Below are 26,742 nucleotides of genomic sequence, written 5' to 3'. Positions count from 1 at the left end.
CACAAAAGACCTATCAGAACAGCCCAAGTTACCCTGAGCAAAAAGAACAAAACTGGAGGAATCACATTACCTGACTTCAAATTATACTACAGAACAACAGTAACCAAAACGGCATGGTATTGGCATAAAAACAGACACACAGAGGTCAGTGGAATAGAAGAAAGAATCCAGAGATAAATCCATACATCTACAGCAAACTCATTTTTGATAAAGATGCCAAGAACATACATGGGGAAAGGACAGTCTGTTCAATAAATCGTGCTGGGGAAGCTGGTTATTTATATGCAGAAGAATGAAACTAGACCCTATCTCTCACCATATACAAAAATGAAATCAAAATGGATTAAAGACTTTAAGACCTCAAACTATGAAACTACTACAAGAAAACATTGGGAAAACTCTCCATGATGTTGGTCTGGGCAAAGATTTCTTGAGTAATAACCCACAGGCACAGGCAACCCAAAGCGAAAATGGACAAATAGGGTCATATTAAGTTAAAAAGCTTCTGCACAGTAACGGAAACAATCGACAAGGTAAAAAGACAACCCAAAGAATGGGAGAAAACATTTGCAAACTACCCATCCAACAAGGGATTAATGGCCAAAATATATAAGGAGCTCAAACAATTCAACAGGAAAAACTCTAATAATCCAATTTAAAATGGGCAAAAGATCTCAACATATATTTCTCAAAAGACATACAAATGACAAACAGGTATATGCAAAGGTGCTCAGTATCACTGGTCATCAGAAAAACACAAATCAAAACTACAATGAGATACCATCTCACCCCAATTAAAATGGTTTTTATTCAAAAGCCAGGCAATAACAAATACTGGCAGGAATGTGTAGAAAAGGGAACCCTCGTACACTGTTGGTGGGAATGTAAATTAGTACTACCACTAAGGAGAACAGTTTGGAGGTTCCTCAAAATACAAAAAATAGAGGAACCATACGATCCAGCAATCCTACTCCTAGGCATATACCTGAAAGAAAGAAAATCAGTATATCGAAAAGGTATCTGCACTCCCATGTTTACTGCAGCACTATTCCCAATAGCCAAGATCTGGAAGCAACCTAAGTGTCCATCAACAGATGAATACATAAAGAAAATGTGGTACATATACACGATGGAGTACTATTCAGCCATAACAAAAAAAGAGATCCTGTCATTTGCAACAGCATGAATGGAATTGGAGGACATCGTGTTAAGTGAAATCAGCCAGTCAGAGAAAGACAAACTTTGCACGTTCTCATTTGTGGGAGCTTAAAATTAAAACAATTGAACTCATGGAGACAGAGAATAGAAGGATGGTGATCAGAGGCTGAGAAGGTTAGTAGCAGGCAAGAAGGGAAGGGGGATGGTTAATGGGTACAAAAAATATAGTTAGACAGAATAAGATCTAGTAATTGATAGCACAACAGGGTGACTCCACTCAACAATTTATTATACATTTAAAAATAAGTAAAATAATATCACTGGAATGTTTGTAATACAAAGAAATCATAAATGCTTGAGATTATAGATATCTCATTCACTCTGATGTGATTATTATGCATTATATGCTTATATGAAAATATCTCAGCTACCTCATTAATATATACACCTACTATATACCCATAAAAATTAAAAATAAGAAAAAATTACAAAAATTAGGAAAGCAATCTCATTTACAACAGCACCAAAAATAACATAAGAATAAGCATAACTAAGAAAGTGAAAGACTTATGTACAGAAAACCAAAAAACATTGATTAAAGAAATTAAAGATGACAGAAACAAACAGGCATTTCATGTTCATGGACTGGAAGACCTTTAATACTGTTTAAACGTCCACACTACCCAAAACCATCTACAAATTCAATGTAATCCCTATCAAAATCCCAGTGGCATTTTTATGGAAATAGGTAATAATTCTAAAACTCGTGTCAAACTACAAAAGACCATGAATAGCCAAATAAATCTTGAGAAAGAACAAAGCTACAGGCATCATACTTCTTGATTTCAAGACATATTAAAATGTTACAGTAATAAAAACAATACGGTACTGGCATAAAGATAAGACATACATCAATGGGACAGTAGAGAGAGTCCATAAATAAATCCACACATTAACACTCAACCAATCTTCAATGAGGGTGCCAACGGGGGAAGGACAGTCTCTTCAACAAATGGTGCTGGGGAAACTGAATATCCACATGCAAAAGAAAGAAGCTGTACTCTTACTCCATATAAAAATCAACTTAAAATTGATTCAAGATTTAAATATAAGACATGAACTATAAAACTCCTAGAAATAAACATAGGGGACAAGCTTCATGATACTGATCTTGACAATGATTTCATGACATCAAAAGTACAGACAAAAAAAAGCAAAAACTAAAAAGCTTATGCACAACACAGAAAACCATCAACAGAGTAAAAAAGCAACCTAAAAAATGAGAAAATATTTGCAAACTATGTATCTGATAAGAGGCTAATCTCCAAAACATGTAAGAAACACATACAACTCAATGGCGATAAAACTAATAATTAAAAAATGGGCTGACCAGGCGTGGTGGCTCACACCTGTAATTCCAGTACTTTGTGAGGCCGAGGTGGGCAGATCACCTGAGGTCAGTTCAAGACCAGGCTGACCGATAAGATGAAACCCCATCTCTACTAAAAATACAAAAATTAGCTGGGCGTGATGGTGGGCGTCTGTAATCCCAGCTACTCAGGAAACTGAGACACAAGAATCGCTTGAACCCAGGAGGCGGAGGTTGCAGTGAACTGAGATCGCTCCATTGTACTCTAGCCTGGGCAACACAAGAGCAAAACTCTGAAAAAAAAAAAAAAATGGGCTAAGGACTTGAATAGACATTTCTCCAAAGAAGACATGCAAATGACCAAGAGGTATATAAGAAAATGCTCAACATTACTAATTGGGGAAAGATAAATCAGAACTACAATGAAATATCATCTTGCGCCTGTCAGGATGGCTATTATCAAAAAGACAAGTGTTGGTAAGGATGTAGAGAAAGTGGAACCCCTGTACACCGTTGTTGGGAATGACAAACAGTAGAGCTTCTATGGAAAACAGTATAAAGATCACTCAAAAAATTAATAATTGGCCGGGCCTAGCGGCTCATATCAATAATCTCAGTGACTCAGGAGAGGTTGAGGTGGGAGGACTGCTTGAGGCCAAGAGTTCAAGATCAGCCAGGGCAACAAAGTGACACTCCGTCTCTAAAATTTTTTTTTTAATTTTTCAGGTGTGGTGGCACATGCCTAGAGTCCAGCTATTTGGGAGGCTGAGTCAGGAGGATCACTTGAGCTCAGGAGTTCGAGGCTGCAGTGAGCTATGATCATGCCACGGTATTTTGGCCTGCACAACAGAACAAGACTCAGTCTCTAAAAACGAAACAAATAATTAAAAACGGAAAAACCATATGCTCTAGCAATTCCAAAAGAACTGAAATCAGTATTTCAAAGAGGTATCTGCACTCACATGTTCACTGCAGCACTATTCACAATAGCAAAGGTATAGAAACAACCTAAATATCCACTGGCAGATGAATGGATAAAGAAACTGCGGCATATACATACAATGGAATATTATCCAAGCATTCAGTCTTAAAAAAAGAAAGAAATTCTGCAGTATATGATAATATGGATGAACCATGAGGACATCCTACTAAATGAAATAAGTCAGTCACAAAAAGACAAATACTGCATGATTCAACTTATATGAGGAATCTAAAATAGTCAAATCATAGAATCAGAAATGGAATGGTGATTGCCAGGGACTGGGGGGATGGAGTAAGAGAGTTACTAACCAAGGGACATAAAATTTCGGTTAAGCAAAATGAGTAAGTTCTAGAGATCTGTTGTATAATTATCATACCTGTTATATTTATACTGTATTGTACACGTAAAATTTTGTTGAAACTAGATCCCTTCTGACAATAAAATAAATAATTAGGCTGCACGTGGTGGCTTATGCCTGTAATACCAGCACTTTGGGGAGCCAAAACAGGCGGATCACCTGAGGTCAGGAGTTTGAGACCAGCCTGGCCAACATGGTGAAACCCCATCTCTACCAAAAATGCAAAACATTAGCTGGGCATACTGGCGTGCTTGTGTAATCTCAGCTACTCAGGAGGCTGAGGCAGGAGATTGCTTGAACCTGGGAGGCAGAGGCTGCAGTGAGCCAAGATCGCACCACTACACTCCAGCCTGGGCAACAGAGCAAGACTCTGCCTCAAAAAAAAAAAAAAAAAAATTTAAGTTACACAATCATGAAACTATTTGTTTTATTGACTGATGGATTGACTTTTGAGACAGAGTCTCACTCTGTCGCCCAGGCTGGAGTGTAGTGGCACGATCTCAGCTCTCTGCACCTCCACCTCCCAGGTTCAAGCGATTCTTGTGCCTCAGTCTCCTGAGTAGCTGAGATTGCAAACACACCACCATGCCTGGCTAATTTTTTGTATTTTTGGTAGAGATGGGGTTTCACCATGTTGGCCAGACTGGTCTTGAACTCCTGAGCTCAAGTGATCTACCCGCTGTGGCCTCCCAAAGTGCTGGGATTACAGGCATGAGCCACCATGCCGCCTGGCCATGAAACTATTTGTATTAAAGGATTCCAAAATATAACCCTTCATCTGCTAGATGTGCCCAGCCTATTTAATGGGCCAGGCCCAGTGGACCACACCTGTAATCCCAACACTTTGGGAGGCTGAGGCAGGAGGATGGCTTGAGTCCAGGAGTTCAAGACCAGCCTGGGCAACACAGTAAGACCCCCATCTCTCCAAAAAAAATTTAAAAATTAGCCAGGTGTGGTGGCATGCACCTGTTGTCTTAGCTACTTGGGAGGCTGAGGAGGGAGGATTGCTTAATCATGATAGGTCAGGGCTGCAGTGAACCACGATCATGGCACTGCACCCCGGCTGGTGACAAGCAAGACCTTAAAAAATAAATAAACTAAAAAAACAACAAAAAAACAATGTATGGTGTCACTGGCCTAGAGAAATTTGATCTAACATGTGAAATAAGAAAGGATAGGAACACCACTCCAAGTAGTAAAGATTTGGAAATTAAAATTCTCAGACTCCTAGGCTTACCCCAAGGAAGGCAAAGCTATTGACAGGCAACAACAGAACTTACACTGAAGTTACTTAATTTAGGCCCCCCAAAAAAGACTGTAACATTTCTTTTACTCCCAATGTTACACTTTCTACTCCTGTTACATTCTAATTTCAACCAGTAGACCAAGGTTTTATTCAAAACAGCTAATGTTACTCAAAAAGTAATTTTACCTCTTCATTTTCATAACATTAAAATATACTTCTTAGTATTGCTTAGATCTACCAAACATGTAAAATAGTGATATTTTTACTCTAAATTACTATTCTTTCAATTCAAAGAAAACAACCTGTAAACAAGTTTGTAGATTTATAAACAGCTATCTTCAGTAATTCAACAATTATCTCTAGTTTACTAAATATTCAACTTTTATTGTTTTAATCACAGGACATCTTACAAAGTTTCTGAATTCAGATCTTTTCCATAAATTGGAAAACTCAGAATTTTTCCATAAATAGCAAATGCCAACCTATAAATTGTAAAAATAAAATACTTTCATAAAATATTCTGAAGCCAAGGTCCTTTTAGAAAAAACAAACACTTTCATAAAATATTAATCAAAATCAACCTTTGAGGGTTTAAAAAAAACAGCCTCAGAAACACAAAGGGTCCAGGAAAAAATAAAGTAAGACTTTTAAAAGCAAAAGATGACTGGTTTATGCCATAAAGAAACCAAACCAAAGAAACAGGAAAGAGAAAGATGCATGGGGGCAGGTGACTGTAGTCCCAACTACTCAGGAGGCTGACGCAGGAGGATCCTTTGAGCCAAGGAGTTTGAGGCTGTAGCGCATGGTGACTATATCTGTGAAGAGCCACTACACTCTAGCCTGGGAAACAGTGAGACCTTGTCTCTAAAAAAAATTTTAAAATAAGAAAGAAATAGGAAAGAAAACCAGACATCAATCACCCGGGTCACAGAGAGTTAAATACTCAGATAAATCACCTATAAGGTAAATAAGCCTAGGTTAAGAAAGTTGGAAAGAAAATACCTTCTGAGTCAAAAGAATCCCAAATAATGCAAGCACGCATACACATTACAGTTTCTCTCCCTAAATTGGTATAGTCAGCAAATACAAAAGGCACTCTGAAAAATCAGGTAGTTTAAACCAAATTAATAGAACTGCCACATGGGTAGCTAATGCTGGAAATATAAATTAATCTAACGTTTTTGGAAGGCAAACTTGCAAAGAATCAGACAAGAATCTTTAAAAGAACATAGAGGCAGTGTGGGGGCAGAGGTTGGTGACATTGTAGCTCTGTACAAACTCTAAAGCAGAAATGGCAAATCAGTCTTATAGGCAATTAGGCCCATTGACATGCTGGAGCACTAAGCTAGAAGGCTCTCAGGGTATTTGAACATACACAGAATAAAGAATGACTGCCAAAGAGACAGGAAAAAAAAAAAAAAAGAAAACCTTTGTGTCAAATAATTATGACGATAAATAATCATGTACAGTAAAACCTTATTCACTCATTCTCATGACCAAAGCAAATGATGAGGTTGGGTATGGGACAGGAGGAGAGATTAACATCTTTCGAAACTTGTTCCATGTTCTTTTTTTTTTTTCTTTTGAGACAAAGTTTCGCTCTTATTGTCCAGGCTGGAGTGCAATAGTGCAATCTCAGCTCACCACAACCTCCACCTCCCGGGTACAAACTATTCTCCTACCTCAGCCTCCTAAGTAGCTGGGACTATAGGCATGGGTCGCCACACCTGGTTAATTTTGTATTTTTAGTAGAGATGTAGTTTCTCCATGTTGGTCAGGCTGGTCTTGAACTCCTGACCTCAGGTGATTCGCCTGCCTCAGCCTCCCAAAGTGCTGGGATTACAGGTGTGAGTCACTGTGCCTGGCCCTGTTAACTTTTTAAATGCTGCATTTCTCTTTCTCTGTATTTTCCAGAATCTCCTTCTCCCATTTCCAATCTTCCCCTAGGAGCTGGAAAGGCCTGAGAGTAATACATAATTATTTCAAAATCAGGCCGGGTGCGCTGGCTCACACCTGTAATACCAGCACTTTGGGACGCTGAGGTGGGCGGATCACCTGAGGTCAGGAGTTCAAGACCAGCCTGGCCAATATGGTGAAACCCATCTCTACTAAAAATACAAAAAAAAAAAAATTTAGCCAGGCATGGTGGTGGTCATCTATAATCCCAGCTACTCAGGAGGCTGAGTCAGGAGAATTGCTTGAACCTGGGAGGCAGAGGTTGCAGTGAGCCGAGATTGCGCCACTGCACTCTAGCCTGGGCAAGACTCTGTCTCCAAAAAAAAAAAAAAAAAAAAATCAAGAAACCAGGGCTTAGAGTAGTGACATGATAAAATTTGAAAAGAGTCTACATCAGCTTTCTGAAAGCACCCACCTACAACCTAAGATAAAGTATTTCCAACATATTCTTTGCAGCAGCACTGCCTAGACTGGCAAATAAATGATAAAAGTGCCCCAAGCCCCTTGCTAAAGGCAGAAATCACTTATCAGTCTCAGCAATCTTCATCCTGAATCTTTTCAACAGGATGCTCTAGGAAGGCAAAAGCAATAGATCAAATTCCTTAGGGGATAAAACCTACATTCCATTCTTGTTCAAACCCGACAATAATTAAAGATAATCACTTTAATTTTTAATTTAACAGAGAACATTTATTGAATGTTTACTAGGTGCCAGATACTGTTCTCAGAGTTTTATATGTTTTCTTTCTTTCTTTTTTTTTCTTTTTTTTTGAGGCGGAGTCTCGCTCTGTTGCCCAGGCTGGAATGCAGTGGCCGGATCTCAGCTCACCGCAAACTCCGCCTCCCGGGTTTACGCCATTCTCCTGCCTCAGTCTCCCGAGTAGCTGGGACTACAGGCGCCCGCCACCTCGCCCGGCTAATTTTTTGTTTTGTATTGTTTTGTTTTGTTTTGTTTTGAGACAGAGTCTCGCTCTATCACCCAGGCTGGGGTGCAGTGGCCAGATCTCAGCTCACTGCAAGCTCCGCCTCCCGGGTTTACGCCATTCTCCTGCCTCAGCCTCCCTAGTAGCTGGGACTACAGGCGCCCACCACCTCGCCCAGCTAGTTTTTTGTATTTTTTTTTTTTAGTAGAGATGGGGTTTCACTGTGTTAGCCAGGATGGTCTCGATCTCCTGACCTCGTAATCCGCCCGTCTCGGCCTCCCAAAGCGCTGGGATTACAGGCTTGAGCCACCACGCCCGGCCATGTTTTCTTTATTTAATCTTCAAAGTAACCTCAAAAAATTGGTACTATAGTTCTCCCATTTTACAAAAAGGAAACAGAGGCACAGAGATGTTAAGAAAGTATCTGAACTCTAAAGGAGATAGACAAATGGCCAGTAAGCACATGAAAAGATACTCAGCACCATTAGTTATATGGGAAAACAAATCCTAACAATTAGATACAACACACCTACTAGGATGACTACAACTTTTAAAACAAGTGTTAGTGAAAATATAAACTATATAAAATATAAAATACCTTCATGCATGGGGATAGAAAATGATACAGCTGCTGTGAAAAACAGTTTGGCAGTTCCTCTAAAAACTAAACATCGAATTATCATATGACCCAGCAATTCCACTCTCAGGTATATATCAAAAGGAACTGAAAAGAAGGGATTCATACAGATACCTGCATGTACATTGCAGCATTGTTCACAACAGTCAAAAGGTAGAAATACCCCAAATATCCATCAACAGATTAATAGGTAAACAAAATATAGTATATTGATAAATGTAATATTATTTACTCATTAAGAGAGATTAAGGCCAGATGTGATGGCTCTTGCCTGTAATCCCAGCACTTTGGGAGGCTGGAGTGGGGATCACTTGGGGCCAGGAGTTCTAGACCAGCCTGGGCAACATAGAAAGATCCTGTCTCTACTAAAAACTCAAAAAACAAGGTGGGCATAGTGGTGCAAGCCTATAGTCCTAGCTAATCAGGAGGCTGGGCAGGGGAGGCATCCCTTGAACCCAGGAGGTCGAGGCTGTAATGACCTGTGATCATCCCACTATACTCCAGCCTAGGCAACAAAGGGAAGGAGGCAGGAGGAAGTCAGGATGGAATTAAGTTCAATAAATGATACAACATGAATGAACCTCAAAAACATTATGCTAAGTGAAATGAGTCAGACGCAGGAGAACAAACTGTATGATCCCACTTACATGAAATGTGCAAATTCATGGAAACAGAAAGTGCAATAGTGGTTAAGTATTAACTGCCAGTGGTATTTAGTGAGGAAAAAAGGAGGATAGGGAGTTACAGGGTTTCTTTTTGGAGTGATGAAAACGTTTTGGAAATAGTTAGCAACAGTTGCACAACATTGTGAATGTAATTAATGCCACTAAATTACATATAGTTATACCTCAAAAGATATTGGGAGTTCAGTTCCAGACCACTGCAATAAAGGGAGTAACACAGTAAAGCAAGTCACAAGAATTTCTTTGGTTTCCCAGTGCATATAGAAGTTAGTTTGCACTATACTATAGTGTATTAACTGTGCAATAACATGTCTTAACAAACATACATACCTTAATTTTAAAATATTGATTTAAAAATGCTAATGATCATCTGAGTCTTCAATGAATCACAATCTTTTTGACAGTGGAGGGTCCTGACTTGATGTTAACGGCTGCTGACTGATCAGGGTGATGGCTGCTGAAGGCTGGGGTGGCTACAGCAATTTTTTTCTTATTTATTTTATTTTATTTTATTTTATTTTATTTTATTTTATTTTATTTTATTTTTGAGACACAGTCTCACTCTGTCGCCCAGGCTGGAGTGCAATGGCACGATCTTGGCTCACAGCCTCTGCCGCCCAGTTCAAGCGATTCTCCTGCCTCAGCCTCCTGAGTAGCTGGGATTACAGGTGCACACCACGCCCTGATAAATTTTGTATTTTTAGTAGAGACGGGGTTTCACTATGTTGGTCAGGCTGGTCTCGAACTCCTGACCTCATGACCTGCCCACCTCAGCCTCCCAAAGTACTGGGATTACAGGTGTGAGCCATCGCACCCGGGCAGCAATTTCTTAAAATAAGACAACAATGAAGTTTGCTGCATCAATGGGCTCATGTCCTTTCACAAAAGATTTTTCTGTAGCACGCAATGCTGCGTGGGTAGCATATTGCCCATAGTACAATTTCTCTCAAAATTGGTGACAACCCTCTCAAAACCTGCTACTGCTTTAAAAACTAAGTTAGTTTATGTAATATTCTTAATCCTTTGTTGTCATTTCAACAATATTCACCACATCTTCACCACGAGTAGATTCTATCTCAAGAAACCACTTTCTTTGCTCATCCATAAGAAGCAATTTGTCTTGCTTAAGTTTTATCATGAGATTGCAGCAATTCAATCACATCTTCGGGTTCTACTTCTAATTCTAGCTATCTTGCTATTTCCACCACATCTGCAGTGACCTCCTCTACTGAAGTCTTGAAACCCTCAAAGTCATCCATGAGGGTTGGAATCAACTTTTCCAAACTCCTGATAATGTTGATATTTGACCTAATCCTACAAATCACAAATGTTCTTAATGGCACCTAGAATGGTGAATCTTTTCCAAAAGCTTTTCCATTTACTTTGCCCAGATCCATCAGAGGAGTCACTATCTATGGCAGCTATGGCCTCATTAAATGTATTTTCTTAATAATAAGACTCGAAAGTCAAAATTATTTCTTGGATCCATGGGCAGCAAAATGGATGTTGTGCTAGCAGGCATGAAAGCAACATTCCTTTCTGTGTGTATCTGCATCAGAGCTCTTGGGTGACCAGTTGCATTGCCAATGAGCAGTAATAAAGTAATCTTTTGTTCTGAACAGTAGGTCTCAATGGTGGGCTTAAAATATTCAGTTAATCATGCTATAAAAAGATGTGCTGGCATCCAGGCTTTGTCGTTCCATGTATCAAGCAAAAGCAGAGTAGATTTAGCATAATTCTTAAGGGCCTTAGGATTTTCAGAATGGTAAATGAGTACTGGCTTCAACTTAAAGTCACCAGCTGCATTTGCCCCTAACAAGACAGGTGGCCTGTCCTAACTTAAGGTCAGGCACTGACTTCACTCTAGCTATGAAAGTCCTATATGGCATCTTCTTACAAGATAAGGCTGTTTTGTCATTAAAAATCTAGCTGGGCACAGTGGCTCACACCTGTGATCCCAGCAGTTTGGGAGGCCAAGGTGAGAGGATAGCTTGAGGCCAGGAGTTCAAGACCAGCCTGGTCAACACAGCAAGACCCCCATCTCTACAAAAACATTTAAAAAAAAAAAAAAAAAGCCAAGCATGTCAGTGTGTGCCTACAGTCCCAGCTACTTGGGAACCTGAGACAGGAGGACTGATTAAGCCCAGGGCCCAGGAGTTTAAGGTTGTACCAAGCTATGACTGCATTACTGTACTCCAACCTAGGTGACAGAGCAAGACCCCATCTCAAAAAAAAAAAAAAAAAAAAAAAAACCTCTTATTTGGTGTAGCCATCTTCAACAGTGATCTTAGCTGGATCTTCTGGATAACTTACTACAGTTTCTGTATCAGTACTTGCTGCTTCACCTTTCACTTTTATGTTATGAGGATGGATTCTTTCCTTAAACCTCATGAATCAATCTGTTAGCTTTAAATTTTTCTTCTGTAGCATCCTCGCCTATCTTAGCCTTCGTAAGAACTGAAGAGAATTAAGTAAGGTCTTACTCTAGATTAGGCTTTGGTTTAATGGAATGTTGTGGCTGGTTTGACCTTCTATCTAGATCACTAAAACTTTTTCCATATTGGCAATAAAGCTTGTTTCACTTTCTTATCATTCATAATGCTCATTCAAGTAGTACTTCTAATTTCCTTCAAAAACTTTTCCTTTCCATTCACAACTTGGCTAGCTGTTTGGTACAAGAGGCCTAGCTTTTGGCCTATCTCAGCTTTTGATATGCCTTGCTTTCTAAGCTTAATCATGTCTAATTTTTGACTGAAATAGAGACATGCAACTCTCCACCTCACTTGACCCCTTAGAGGTCATTGTAAGGTTATTAATTTGTCTAATTTCAATACTATTGTGTCTGAGAAAACAAAGAGGCCCAATGAGAGGGAGAGACTCAGGGGAACAGCAGTCAGAATACACACAACATTCATCAATTAAGTTCCCCGTCTTATATGGGCATAGTTCATGGTACCTCAAAACAATTAACAGTAAAATCAAAGATCACTGAGCACAGATCACCATAACAGATACAATAATAATGAAAATGGTTGAAATATTGCAAGAACTACCAAAATGGGGCAGAGATACAAAGTGAGCACATTTTTGGAAAATGGCCCCGATAGACTTGCTCAATGCAGAGTTGCCACAAACCTTCAATTTGTAAAAAAACAAAAAAAAAACAAAAAAAAAACAAAAAAAAAACCCAGTATCTGTGAAGCCCAATAAAGTGCAGTAAAACAACATAGGCATGGATTTTTAAATGGTCAAACCAGCAAACCTTATGTTATATATATTTTACCATAATTTTTAAAAGTTGATTTAACTAGCATACACTTAGGGAAACCCAGTATCTGCAAATAAGGAATTTGAGAGTTCTTGATTAATTTTGTTACTGTTAAATTCACTTGCCAAAGATGAGAGCCCACTATGTAACTGAAAGGTTGGAGTGCCCAGTTATCTTTTAGGAGATTCTACACATGAGCTTTACAAATAAGATTAACAGTATGACAATTATAAATTTTCTTTTTTTTTTTTTTCTTTTTGAGATGGGGTCTCACTCTGTCACCCAGGTTGGAGTGCAGTGGCACGATCTCAGCTCACGGCAACCTCCACCTCCCGGGTTTAAGCAATTCTCCTCTATCAGCCTCCCGAGTAGCTGGGACTACAGGCGCCCACCACCAAACCTGGCTAATTTTTGTATATTTAGTAGAGATGGGGTTTCACCATATTGGTCAGGCTGGTCTCGAACTCCTGGCCTCAGGCGATCCACCCATCTCAGCCTCCTAAAGTGCTGGGACTACAGGCGTGAGCCACCACACCCAGACCTAAATTTTCTTTTTATTTGTACCCTTAACATTCCCAATTTGAGGGACGTTTATAAAAAGGCAGAGAGCATAGGGTTTATATTTTAATTCATTTGCTAGGTCACAGCAATTTGCTGAAAAGACTTACTGAACTGCATCCACAGATCAAGGAGCTCCCAATGGCTTGCATGATAGCATAGTTTTACTAACATGACAAAATGTCTGAACCCACTGAACCTAAAAGTGCAGTGGAAATAAAGGGTGCTGTAGGAATGCTCAAGGAAATAAACTTCTACAAATTTAAATGTGACATGTGGATGAAGCAGAAAGCAAGCTATAAGCCCTAAGCTCAGCAAAGTTACAGACTGTGAATAACTGCAGAGTTTCACAGAACTCTTTGGTTAAAAAGTCAATTTTAGGCTGGGTGCAGTGGCTCATGCCTGTAATCCCAGCACTTTGGGAGGCCAAGGCGGGTGGATCACCTGAGGTAAGGAGTTCGAGACCAGCCTGACCAATATGGTGAAACCCCATCTTTACTAAATATACAAAAATTACCCAGACGTGGTGGCATGCACTTGCAGTCCCAGCTACTTGGGAGGCTGAGACAGGAGAACTGCTTGTACCTGGGAGGCGGAGGTTGCAGTGAGCTGAGATCAGGCCACTGCACTCCAACCTAGGCAACAGAGTGAGACTCCATCCCAAAAAAAGAAAGAAAAAAAAAGTCAATTTCAGAAAAGATTCATTACTTTCGATGAGTACACAGTCTACATTTTCATTTCTGTAGCTGGCACTAAAGTATAAACACCAAGGTAATTCAAATCCCAATCGTCTGCTCTAACAGTAGGATTCCATTTCAAGATTATCAGAACAGAAAATAAACTGAGCCCACCAACAATACCTGGAATATTGGGAATCAATATACAAATCCAAAACCACCACAGAAAAGTATGTTTACTTAGTTCTTTAATAAACATTCTCTCAGGGCCAGGCGCCTTGGCTCATGCCTGTACTCCCAGCACTTTGGGAGGCCGGCAGATCACTTGAGGTCAGGAGTTCGAGATCAGCATGGCCAACACAGAAAAACCCCGTCTCCACCAAAAACACAAAAAATTAGCCGGGCGTAGTGGCGTGTGCCTGTAATCTCACCTACTCAGGAGGCTGAGGCAAGAGAATCGCTGGAACCCGGGAGGTGGAGGTTTCAGTGAGCCAAGATCGTGCCCCTGCACTCCATCCAGCCTGGGAGACAGAGAGAGACTTCATCTCAAAAAATAAAAATAAAAAACATTATCTCGGGCCAGGTGTGGTGGCTCACACCCATAATCCCAGCATTTTGGGAGGCTGAGGTATGCAGATCACTTGAGGACAGGAGTTTGAGACCAGCCTGGCCAACATGGTGAAACCCCATCTCTACTAAAAGTACAAAAATTAGTCAGATGTGGTGGTGCACGCCTGTAGTCCAGCTCCTCGGGAGGATGAGGCATGAGAATCACTTGAACCCGGGAGGCAGAGGTTGAAGTGAGCCAAGATTGCACCACTGCACTCCAGCCTGGGCAACACAGCGAGATTCTATCTCAGGAAAAAAAAAAAAAAAAGAAGAAGAAGAAAAGAGAAAAAACAAAAAACATTCTTCAAAAAATGTTGAGACCAGGAGTAACGTAAATCTGAAGTCTAAATCGAGATGTACCTTACCTGATTTTCAACAATCAGTATAAAAAATCTTTTAAATCTTTAAATGTTTTTCTTTCTTCACTACCAATAAAGCTGTAACTGTTTTGCTCATTCATTCCTTTGCAAATATTCCTTGGGCAATTTATTCTCCATATAGTATTAAGTCCTGGGCATAGAAATACAGCAATAGACAAGCCAGACACAATCCCTATCTTCATGGTTCTTACTGTCTAGTGACTGTAAGAAACCATAAATAAATAACTACACAAATAATTAATTATAATTGTGGTAATTACTATGAAAGAAACTACACCAAACTAAGATGCAGTCTTCAACCTGCTGTATGACCTTAGACCTCCGCTTCTTCATCTGTAAATCTAAGGGGTAGATCTGAATGATTTCTTCTTCTTTGTTTGAGACAGGTTCTCACTCTATTGCCCAGGCTGGTATGCTGTGGTATGATCACCGCTCACTGCACCTTGACCTCCCAGGCTCAAGTGATTCTCCTGCCTCAGCCTCCCAAGTAGCTGGTACTACAATTGTGCACCAGCATGCCCGGCTAATTTTTGTATTTTTTGCAGAGATGAGGTTTCACCACCATGTTGCCCAGGCTGATACTGAACTCTTGGGTTCAAAAGCCATCCACTTGTCTCGGTGTCCCAAAGTGCTGGGACTATAGGCGTGAGCCACCCTGCCCAGCCCTGAATGATTTCTTGAGATCCCTTTATATTAAACAATTTTACAAACCTAGAAGTATAAAACTTTGCTTCCAGAGTCCCTTTGTCAGGATATTTACATTTGTAGGATCAGCAAAGTAACACAGTCCCCATCTCCCAATACATGAAAGTTTTTCTGGCACAAAAACGTAAGCTTAGATGGTCACTAATCTTTGCTGTTACAAATTTTTAAGACCAAATTCCATATATTAAATATATTATGATGTTGTAAACCAAGCTTGTCCAACCTGCAGCCCATGGGCCTCATGAGGCCCAGGATGGTTTTGAACGCAGCCCAACACAAATTCGTAAACTTTCTTAAAACATTATGAATTTTTTGCAATTTTTTTTAAGCTCATTAGTGTTAGTATATTTTATGTGTGGTCTAATACAATTTGTCTTCCAATGTGGCCCAGGGAAGACAAAAGATTGGACACCCCTGTTGTAAACTAACTTATAAAGAATAAGTGGGGAAAAAAGTATGTTCATAAATTATCTGTATGTATCAGAATTACTTTGATAGCTATTTAAAATGCACAATCCCAGGCCCCAACAAAGACCTACTATAGAATACCTGGAGGTCAGGCTTGGAATCTGCTCTTTTTGATAAGTTTCTCAAGTTAATTCTAATATACACTAATGTTTGTTCTACTCAAAGCAGAACAAATAATATTAGAAGAAGTAGCTTCAGAGAAAAACACTTCAGGATAAGAACTATAGTAAGCTTACCTGTGTAGCTTTGTCCCTCATGCAAGGTGCAGCTTGCCCATGGCTATCACGAGGCCAGTGCCCGGCAAGATACGGTGCAGCAAGAGTATCCAGGGAGGAAGTGCGTCGGATAATACTGGAGGGGCTTGAAGAAGGCTGTCGTGTTTTGTCACCTAGATTTAAGACAAAAATGCTTGTTTTAATAAAATTAGGAAAGAAACACAGCAGAAACTAAGTTTTAAACTATGTAGAAACTTCTCCAACTTAACGATGGTTATCCCCTTTAACCACAGGGGATACTTCCAAGACCCCCAGTAAAGATGCCTGAAACGGCAGATTGTACTCAATTCTATATACACTGGTTTTTCCTATATATACAAACCTATGATAAAGTTTAACTTGTAAGTTAGGCACACCATGAGATTAACAACAATAACTAATAAGAAAATAGAACAAGTATAACAACAAGCCAGCATCACTGCTCTTGGGCTTTGGGGCCATTAAGTAAAACGAGAATTCCTCGAACATTAGCACTGCAAAACCATGCCAGTCAATCTAATGACTGGGAGGGCTCCAAAGTGACTAGCAGGTAGGGAGCATAGACAACGTGCATAGGTTGGACAAAGGAATGATTCACGTTCCTGGTGGGGGAAGCGAGACAGCAAGACATTTCATCACCCTACTCAGAATGGCATGAATTTATAACATATAAATTGTTTATTTCTTGAAATTTTCCACTTAATCTTTTCAGACCAAGGTTGACTAAAAGTAACTGAAACCATTAAAAAAAAAAAGGATAAGGAAGGATTACTGTATATAAAAAGAAACAAAAAGGAACAAGCTACTGATACATACAATAACTTGCATGACTCTCCAGAGAACTATACTGAGTGAAAACAGTTGACGCACCCTAGGCCTACCAAATCAAAATCTCTAGGGATTGGGCCCAGGAATTTTCTATAGAATCAATGTATCCCTCATATCCAACAAATTCTTACTTGGATTCTTCTTTTTGTTTATAAATTAAACCCTTGTTTGATACATTTCAGGGAAATATGAGGACATAATGAAAATAAGACAGGAAGGTAATTATCATGGGAAAATATAAAAATAAATCAGTGACAATCTTTCACTAAATACTGTCACTAAAAAATTAGTGACAATGTTATTTGATAATGACATCTAAAAGTAATTCTGGCACTTAGTGCTCATCATATTCCTCAATCTTCACAGAGGATGAAGTAATAACACATCTGCTTCACAACAACTTAGTACCAGCCCAAAAGACAAAGACAAATTAACACCTTGCTAATGGATCCCTTGCTTTTGAGAGTATCCTAAGGGATGCATAAACCAAATCAACTGCCAAGAACCAACCACCAGCTTTGTAACAGGGGTAGGTTTCATTTCTAAGCAAACAAAGTGGGTATTTGCCAATATAATCCAAGATATCCAATGTAAATTAAAATAGTAAAATAACAGTGGCATTAAAGCATATTACTTAATGATGTAATATCAATATAATATTACTTATTAATGTTTCCTCACATTGATAAGGAATGTGAGGAAAGACACATATAAAAAAGTGGGTTTTGGCCAGGTATGGTGGCTCACGCCTATAATCCCAGCACTTTGCGAGGCCGAGGCAGGAGGATCACCTGAGGTCAGGAATTCAAGACCACCCTGGCCAACATGGCGAAACTCCGTCTCTACTAAAACTACAAAAATTAGCCAAGCGTGGTGGCGGACGCCTGTAATCCCAGGTACTCAGGAGGCTGAGACAGGAGAATCACCTGAACCCGGGAGGCAGAGACTGCAGTGAGCCAAGATCACACCACTGCACTCCAGCCTGGCAACAGAGTAAGACTTTATCTCAAAAAAAAAAAAAAAAAAAAAAAAAAGTGGGTTTTGCAATAACATGTTTTCACTGTACAGGAAATAGTTTTTACTACATCAGAAAATTAAAACATTGTAAACATCAGATTTCTAGTTAATAATACAATAGCTAATTTAATTTATTTATAAAAGCTTAAATTCTTCAACAATGCAGGGCAAGTTTTGATACATCAAAATAAACTTTAAGTACCAACCAATACCTCATGCATGATTTAATAATTGGAAAATAAATCTATGTATAATTTTCTGTGAGAATAATTCTAACTACCCTTACCCCACAGTTGCCAGTAAAAAAGGAAAATGTGTTCTCCTAAATAAATGGACCACAATAAAACTATATTCAATGTGCACATTCCTTTAAGATTAAGCCCCCAAATCAAAGTGGCATTAAAAAAACTATTTCAAATAATAATCAAGTTTAAAATTGTATTTACAAAAAAAGCACATAACAATGAATTGCAGAAAACTAGAAACAACAAAATGTCCAAAATGAGAAGATGATTGGATACATTACAGCAGAGTCGTATGTAATATGTAATATGATAGGCCATTCATAGAATAAGCACATAGATACACAGGTCCTGGTCTAAAGAGTCATTCATGATAAAGTCAGTGAAAAAAGCAAGCCCTCACCATTTATATAAGGTATGATCTCATATTTTGTTTTAAAAAGTAATTAGATGTGCATAAAAGTGTTAGTTTTTTGTTTTTTGTTTTGTTTTGACATAGAGTCTCGCTCTGTCTCACCCAGGCTGGAGTGCAGTGTGGCGATCTAGGCTCACTGCAACCTCCACCTCCCAGGTTCAGGTGATTCTCCTGCCTCAGTCTTCCAAGTAGCCAGGACTACAGGCGCCCGACACCATGCCCAGCTAACGTTTGTATTTTTAGTAGAGACAGAGTTTCACCATGTTGGCCAGGCTGGTCTCGAACTCCTGATCTCAAGTGACTTGCCCCCCTTGGCCTCCCAAAGTGCTGGGATTACTGGCATGAGGCACCACACCCGGCCAGTGTTAGTACATTTATTTTTTAAACCTGGAAAAAGTATGCACCTAACCTTTTGGGGGACAAAATTAGTGTTTTAATTTCTAATTTAGGCATTTCTATAATGTTTGAATTTTTATATGGAGTATACTGTCAGAGAAAAGGTATTAAAACAATAGAAACACTTTTAAAACAAGTTATTAATTTCTGAAATCGTAAAATGCTTAAAAATACAAAAATACCCATATTAGATTTGGGGAATTTTTATGGTTTATATCTGTGGTTGGGAAAACTACAGCCTACAGGCCAAATCTGTCTTGCATCTGTTTTTTTGTATGGCTAGCAATCGAAAACAGGATTGTACATTTTTTCATGGTTGGGGGAAAAAATTTAAATATTTTGTAATACATAAAAGTTAAATCAAATTCAAACTTTAGTGTCCATAAGTAAAGTTTTATTGGAACACAAATATGATCATTCATTTACAGGTTGTCTATGGCTGCTTTTGTGCTAAAAAAAAAAAAAAAAAAAAAAAAAGGCAGCATTAAGCACACACAGCAAAGACCTTATATGGCCCTCTCATTGCTTCACACTGCTGCTCAGCACTACAAATCATAATGACAAAGTTGTGCCATGTGTATCTCTCGTCTGGGTGAAAAGTCAAATTCAAAGATGATATGTAAAATTTCATATAGATCAGCATTAGCAGATGAACATTTGCAATTGATTTGATGATATGGAACACTAACTTTTAACTAGAATTAAGTGAAATGTTATCCCTTTAAAAAGAATTCCCTCTTCTCATTAGAGCTGTATTACAAAAAAATGCATTCAATTATTATATTTTGAAATTTTGTCCTTTAAAAATTTGTGGAAAATTGTGTGCTCTCTTATTATATTAGTGCCTACATAATATCTTTGATTTTACCTCTTGACCTGTAAAGTCTAAAATTTTACTACATGGTACACTACAGAAAAAGTTTGCTGACCCCTGGTTTCTACTGAATGTCTTTATGTCTTGGTTTCTGTGCTACAACACCCTCATATATTTTATCTTTTGGCAGGGGAAGGGGATGAGCTTAGCTCATTGATGCTTAATTTTCATAGGGGCTTTACAAATATTTTTAAAATATATTCATAATATTATATTACAGTGTTATTCTATTCTGTAAGATGGCAAATATATGTATGAAAACACCTCTTGACACCTCTTTATATTACATTATTATCTTGGTAAGGGTCTTGCATAGCTACAAGTACAAAAGTTCAGGTGGTTTATGTGACCCACATAAGATTCAATTCCACTAATACAATAGTTACAGTAACTGTGTTGTTGCTGAAAATCATAAAAGCTGCTTCACAAATACATCTGAGACACATAATTTGCTTTCAAAATGGCATAGTTATTTCACTAATACCTAATTGTTATAAATGCTACCTATCTCTCCATGTTCAGTTTTCCTTTTGTAGTACATTTTCAGAAAACAAATGCTGTATATATTCATTTTCAGGAAAATATGTACCCACATTATTAACTGTGACAAGTGAAACGCAATAAATATACATGTTCACAATTTTTCCTCTAACTAAAAAAAAAAATCCCTTTTGGGATAGTCTCAAGAAAACTAGTCTCAGCTGGCAGGGTGGGAAGGCACACACACAATGTAAACTGGTATCCTTTTGGGATAGTCTCAAGAAAACTAGTCTCAGCTGGCAGGGTGGGAAGGCACACACACACAATGTAAACTGGTATCTATTCATTATATCAAATGGCTAAAAGCTGTCTGGCACTTTTCTTCCCTATGACCATTGTTGCTTCAGTTGCCTACCAGTATGTTAATTCAACAGACCTTACTAATGGGTCTGATGTCATTTTTTTTTTAAATTAAAAATCTAAGGGTTAACTTTTCAACCAGTCCTCCAAAGATTATTAAAATTATTGGATTATTATTATTTCTTTTTTGGGGGGAAAGAATCTCGCTCTGTCACCCAGGCTGGAGTGCAGGGCCATGATCTCAGCTCACGGCAACCTCCACCTCCCAAGTTCAAGCGCTTCTCCTGCTCAGCCTCCCGAGTAGCTGAGATTACAGGCATGCATCACCAAAACACCTAGCTCATTTTTATACTTTTAGTAGAGACAGGGTTTCTCTATATTGGCCAGGCTGGTCTCCAACTCCTGACCTCAGGTGATCCGCCCACCTCGGCCTCCCAAAGCGCTGGGATTACAAACCTGAGCCACCGCGCCCGGCCAGATTATTATTATTTTGATAACGAACTGGAGAACAGATGAGTTATATGTGTAAAAATACTGAACATTTTATCTTTGGAACTCCCTTCCTTTAATCCATTCATTCAGATACTAAGGGGCTATGAGCCAGCACTAAGCCCTAGAAATTAAAAAGAGTAAGTCACAGCCTGTAATAAAGAACACAGTCTACATCTACCTTGTCATTTTTCCATTTCAATCCAAGTTCCCAAAACTGACAGGATTTGGCACCTAACTGTCAAGGAGGTTATGGGAGAAGAGGCAAAGATGACTCAAAAGTTCCCAGACTAAGTGAACAAAGGCTGTATTTATGAGGAAATCCACAGGACGAGACTGACAGCTAACAAGACTCTTCATGATCCGGCCTCTAAAGTCTCACTTTTTGGCCTGCACTGCCTCGATCTCTACACTAAGACCATGGACTTGCAGTTCCCAGTATGTACTGTGCCCTTACATGCCTCCAGGTGCTTGTTTCTACCCTTATATCCCTTTATTTGGTGTGGCTAATTCATGCTTAACCTTTCAAAATTAAGTTCAGATGTAACTTCCTCTGGAAAATCTTCCTCAAACAGCCACCCAAACTCATAGTTCACTGCAAAGGTTCCTGACTGTTCCTGTGTTCTGGTACACAGCATGATTCTGCAGGGCAGGAATTTTATTTCCCACCCCCCATCCCAGTGATTAAGGCAAACCATGACAAACAATGTGTCGTAAATGGCCAATGGAAAAATTAATTTTCTTTGTTAATTTCCTAAATGAAGAAGACTTGAGATGCAGAGAAAAGAATGACTTCTGATGTTACTATCATTTATCAACAAGGACAAGTGTATGAAATAAATTCACATGCTTTTTGGTCAATTCAAATAAAAACTACAGCTCGAACTTGACACTTGACTGGTTCTTTAAAACTTGAGTCTTCAGAGAGATTAACCACATATAGCAGGGTGTAGCACTGAAAATTTCAGTCAACGCCTTGGGCTCTGGAGTTCAGAGTTCCCGAACTATGAGTACCTGTTCAACTGGTTCCTGGGTAACTTCAATTGCGCTAGTGGAGCATCCCAAACCATGGCCCTTAGGTATTCCATTACAAAGGTTCTACAGACCTTGATATACTAGTGTTAGATATAAATATTTTTAGAACTTGATTGGGTACTTTTTTTTTTTTCTTGGAGACAGGGTCTCACTCTGTCACCCAGGCTGAATTGCAGTGGCGGGATCAGGACTCACAGCAGCCTCGCCAGCCTGGGCCCAAGATATCCTCCCACCTCAGCCTCCATAGTAGCTGAGACCACAGGCACGCACCACTACACCCAGCTAATTTTTGTACTTTTTGTAGGGATGGGGTTTCACTATTTTGCCCAAGCTGGTCTCAAACTCCTGAGCTCAAGCAATCCACTGGTTTCAGGCTCCCAAAGTGCTGGGATTACAGGTGTGAGTCACTGTGCCTGGCCTCAGGTACTGTCTTAAAGGCTGTACCTCCCATTATCCATAGAAACAGCAAGCAAATAAATTAGACATATTTATTTGTTCCGAAAGAAGAAACAACTTTTCAAGTATACAAATGATATTCAGCATAAAGAAACCTAAGAGTGTTAAAAATTCCAGTAGTCCACCATCCAGAGCTAACTGCTTTTGTTTTTTTAGACAGGGTGTTGCTCTGTCACCCAGGCTGGAGTGCAGTGGCATGATCTCGGCTCACTGCAATCTCAAGCCTCCCAGGCTCAAGTGATCCTCCCACTTCAGCTTCCCAAGTAGCTGGGACTCCAGGCGTACAACACTACGCCTGGGTAATTTTTGGTATATTAGGTTAGAGATGGGGTTTTGCCATGTTGCCCAAGCTGGTCTCCAACTCCTGAGCTCAAGCGATCCACCCGCCTCAGGCTCCCAAAGTGCTGGGATTACAGGTGTGAGCCACTGTGACTAGCCAGATAACCACTTTAATGAGTATTTATTTACAGAAATCTGTCTACTCTTGTACATACATACGATTTTATATAAATGAGGTCCCATTGTGCATTCCATTACTTATTGTTGAGAGAAATAAAAAGGGTATGTCGAGAACCTATTTCCATGGCAATAAATTAAAATCTACAACACATCACTGTTTTTAATACTTGTACATTATCCTATTTGGCAGATTCACCGTAACTTAATCTTTTATTAATGGACACTTTCACAGCAGATAGTATCCTTTTAGACTTGTTTCAAGATCTCTTTGTGAAAAGTTTCTAGATATCAAATTACTATATTCAAGGTAACAGATAGATTAAAATTGGAAATACTGCCAAATTGCCTTCTACTGAAAAAATTTTGCAAAAACCTGTAACATCACAAGGGTACCCATTTTCCCACATTCGCAAGTGTATTTTATCAATTTCACCAGTCTAAAAAAGATAAAAATATCATTTCATTTGTATTTCAATAACTGAGTTCTAAAACAGTCACACTTTTACTGGTAATTTATATTTCTTTCATACATTAACAATATTTCAAAAATATTACTCCAAACCTTTCTTTTCTTAATCTTAGAGATCTTTTCTTCTGGCAAAGATTTAAATTCAAAGAGGTTCTATCCGTTTCATTATAGTTTCCTTTTGTGACATTCAAGTAAAAATAACTGTAGTTTATTTTATTTTAAAAAGTATGCATAATATAATTAAATTCTTATAAAATTTGTCTTTTATCCACTATTTAAACTTCTTGCTACACACACACACGAAGGAAATGCAAAATTCTGATGACACTGGCTGCCTCCAAGAAGGGAAACTTGTCAACAAAGGCGCAAGGAAGCCATTTCACTGTATTCCCAATTGTACCCTTGGAATTTGCCATGTGAATTTATTATCTATATTTTTTGAAATTCATATTCCTTGATTCAGTGATTCTACATCTACGTATGCATACAGAAGAATAATCAAATGCCAAAAAAGGCTTCAAATCCAAAGATATTCACTACATTCCTAAAATGAAATCACAAATATGTCCAAGAACTGAAGAACAGGAAAACTAATAGAAAATATACAGAATATTAAAGATATTTAAAATTATATTTTTAAAATGATAAACTTACATGAAAACTTATTTATAAGGGAAAATTTTTTTAAAAATGAGTTTCCACAATTTATTTCTAATTTTGCATCTTCTTCAGTTATTTTCACGTTTCTTTTCCAGTTAATTTCTCCACTAAGTTTTCAAACATTAACAGATACCATAACCAAATATTGACACAGGCCCAGCAGTACCTAATTAATAATTTATCCTAATAAGAAAATGACTGATTTAACCAAAGTGATTTCCCATAGGCATAGTATCAAAAAGATAAGGACTATTTTAGAAACTTAAAAATCCAATCAGTAATTATTTTTTGTTAAACATGAGGTATCATTTACATAAAATACAATGTACCCAGCTGGGTACAGTGACTCCCACCTGTAATCCCAATGCTGGGGGAGGCAGAAACGGGAGGATCATTTGTGGCTAGGAGTTTGAAACAAATCTGGGCAACACAGCAAGACCCCCATCTCTACAAAAAATGTAAAAATAAGTCGGATGCGGTGGCAAGCGCCTGTAGTCCCAGCTACAAGAGAGGCTGAGGCAGGGATATCGCTTGAGCCTAGCAGGTCAAGGTTACAGTGAGCTATGACTGAGTCACTGCACTCTAGCCTTGGTGATAAGAAAACATCCTGTCTCTAAATAAATAAATCTGCACCCATTTTTGGAGTTTTGAAAGCCAAATAAGCCATTAAATCACTACTACCATCAAGATTTAGAACACTGCCATAAGCCCTAAACAATTTTTCATGCTCCTTTGAAGTCAATCTCTCTCCACTCTTGAACCCAGGTAAACGCTGACCTACTTCTTATTATTAAAGGTTAGTTTTGCATTTTTTAAAGGTGTCATACAAATGTAATCACATAAAACTTTTTTGTGTCTGACTTCATTCACTCGGCATAGTGTCTATGAGACCCATGCTGCTTGTTGCATGTAACGGTTCATTCCTTTTTATTGCTGAGGAGTACTCCATTGTATGATTATATGTGGTGGGAATTATGTCAACTCCTTCTGGTTCTCAGATCTTTGGACTTAGTCTGGAACTACACTGCTGGCTCCCCTGGGTCTCTAGCTTGCCTACTGCAGATAATGGGACTTCTCAGACTCCATTAGTGCATGAGACAATTCCTTAAAATAAATCTGTGTGTATGTTATTGTATCAATAAAATACATATGTATCCTATTGGTTCTTTTTCTCTGGAGAACTCGGACTAATACAAAATACTACAATTTGGTTATCTAATACCCTTTTTTTTTTTTTTTTTTTTTTTTTTTGAGACTGAATCTTGTTCTGTTGCCCAGGTTGGAGTGCAGTGATGCAATCTCAGCTCACTGCAACCTCCCCCTCCCAGGTTCAGGAGATTCTCTTGCTTCAGCCTCCCGAGCAGCTGGGATTACAGGCATACACCACCAAACCCAGCTAATTTTTGTATTTTTAGTAGAGGCGGGTTTCACCATGCTGGCTAGAATGGTCTCAAACTCGTGACCTCAAGTGATCCACCTTGGCTTCTCAAAGTGCTGGGATTACAGGCATGAGCCACCACGCTCGGTCTCTAATAGCCTACTGATGGGCGTGGGATTGCTTCCAGTGTTTGACAATTAGGAAGAAGTCATATATTCTTGAAGAAATCTTTTTATGGATAAGTGTTTTCATTTTTCTTGGGTAAACAGTGGAAATGCTGGATGTTAGGACAAGTGAAAGTCTCACTTTATAAGAAACTGCCAAAATGTTTTCCAAACTGGTTGTACCCAGTTTACATTCCCACCAACAATGCATTACAGCTCCAGTTGTTCCACTATCCTCATCAACATCTGGTATTGTCATACTTTTTCATTTCATTCATTCTAGTAGATTAGCAATGGTTCACTGTGGCTTTAATTAGCATTTCCCCAGCGCCAAATGCAGTTGAGCTAAAGTGCTTTTTGGCCACTTACACATTTTCTTCAGTGATATGTCTAATCAAATCCATTGTCAAATTTTTAACTGGTTTGTCTTCTTATTAAATTGGATTTATGTATTCTAGATGCAAGTTCTTTGTCAAATATATGCACATAAACAGTTTTGTCTTCTTTTTGGCTTGTCTTCTCAATTTTTAATGGTCCCTTTTGAATAGCATTTTTTAATTTTAATAGACTACAATTTATCGACTACTACTTTTAATAGTTCATGCTTTCTGAGTCCTAAAAGACCTTTGCCTAGTCCAAGATTAAGATGATTCGCTCCTGTTTTCTTCTAGAGTCTTTCCATTTTACCCTTCATATTTACGTCTTTCATCCATTTGGAGTTCACTTTTGTGTATAGTTTAAGGGATTATCCCCTCCCCCATATGGATATCCAGTTGTTCCAGAACTGTT

General features: G+C 38.7%; 1 protein-coding gene across 1 annotated transcript in view; it reads right to left on the bottom strand.

The window, feature by feature from the left end:
• The window catches only part of LOC105468074 (family with sequence similarity 117 member B), a 139,811-nt gene that overhangs the window by 61,428 nt on the left and 51,641 nt on the right, over nucleotides 1-26,742 (bottom strand). Inside the window, exon 2 of the mRNA XM_011718033.3 lies at nucleotides 16,214-16,365. Coding sequence (XP_011716335.2) covers nucleotides 16,214-16,365 — 152 coding nt within the window. The remainder of the gene's footprint in view (nucleotides 1-16,213; nucleotides 16,366-26,742) is intronic.

The sequence above is a fragment of the Macaca nemestrina genome, chromosome 11, assembly GCF_043159975.1.
Source record: "Macaca nemestrina isolate mMacNem1 chromosome 11, mMacNem.hap1, whole genome shotgun sequence".
Classification (NCBI taxonomy): domain Eukaryota; kingdom Metazoa; phylum Chordata; class Mammalia; order Primates; family Cercopithecidae; genus Macaca; species Macaca nemestrina.
The sequence above is the reverse complement of the archived record's forward strand: the minus strand, read 5'-3'. Positions and strand labels throughout refer to the sequence as shown.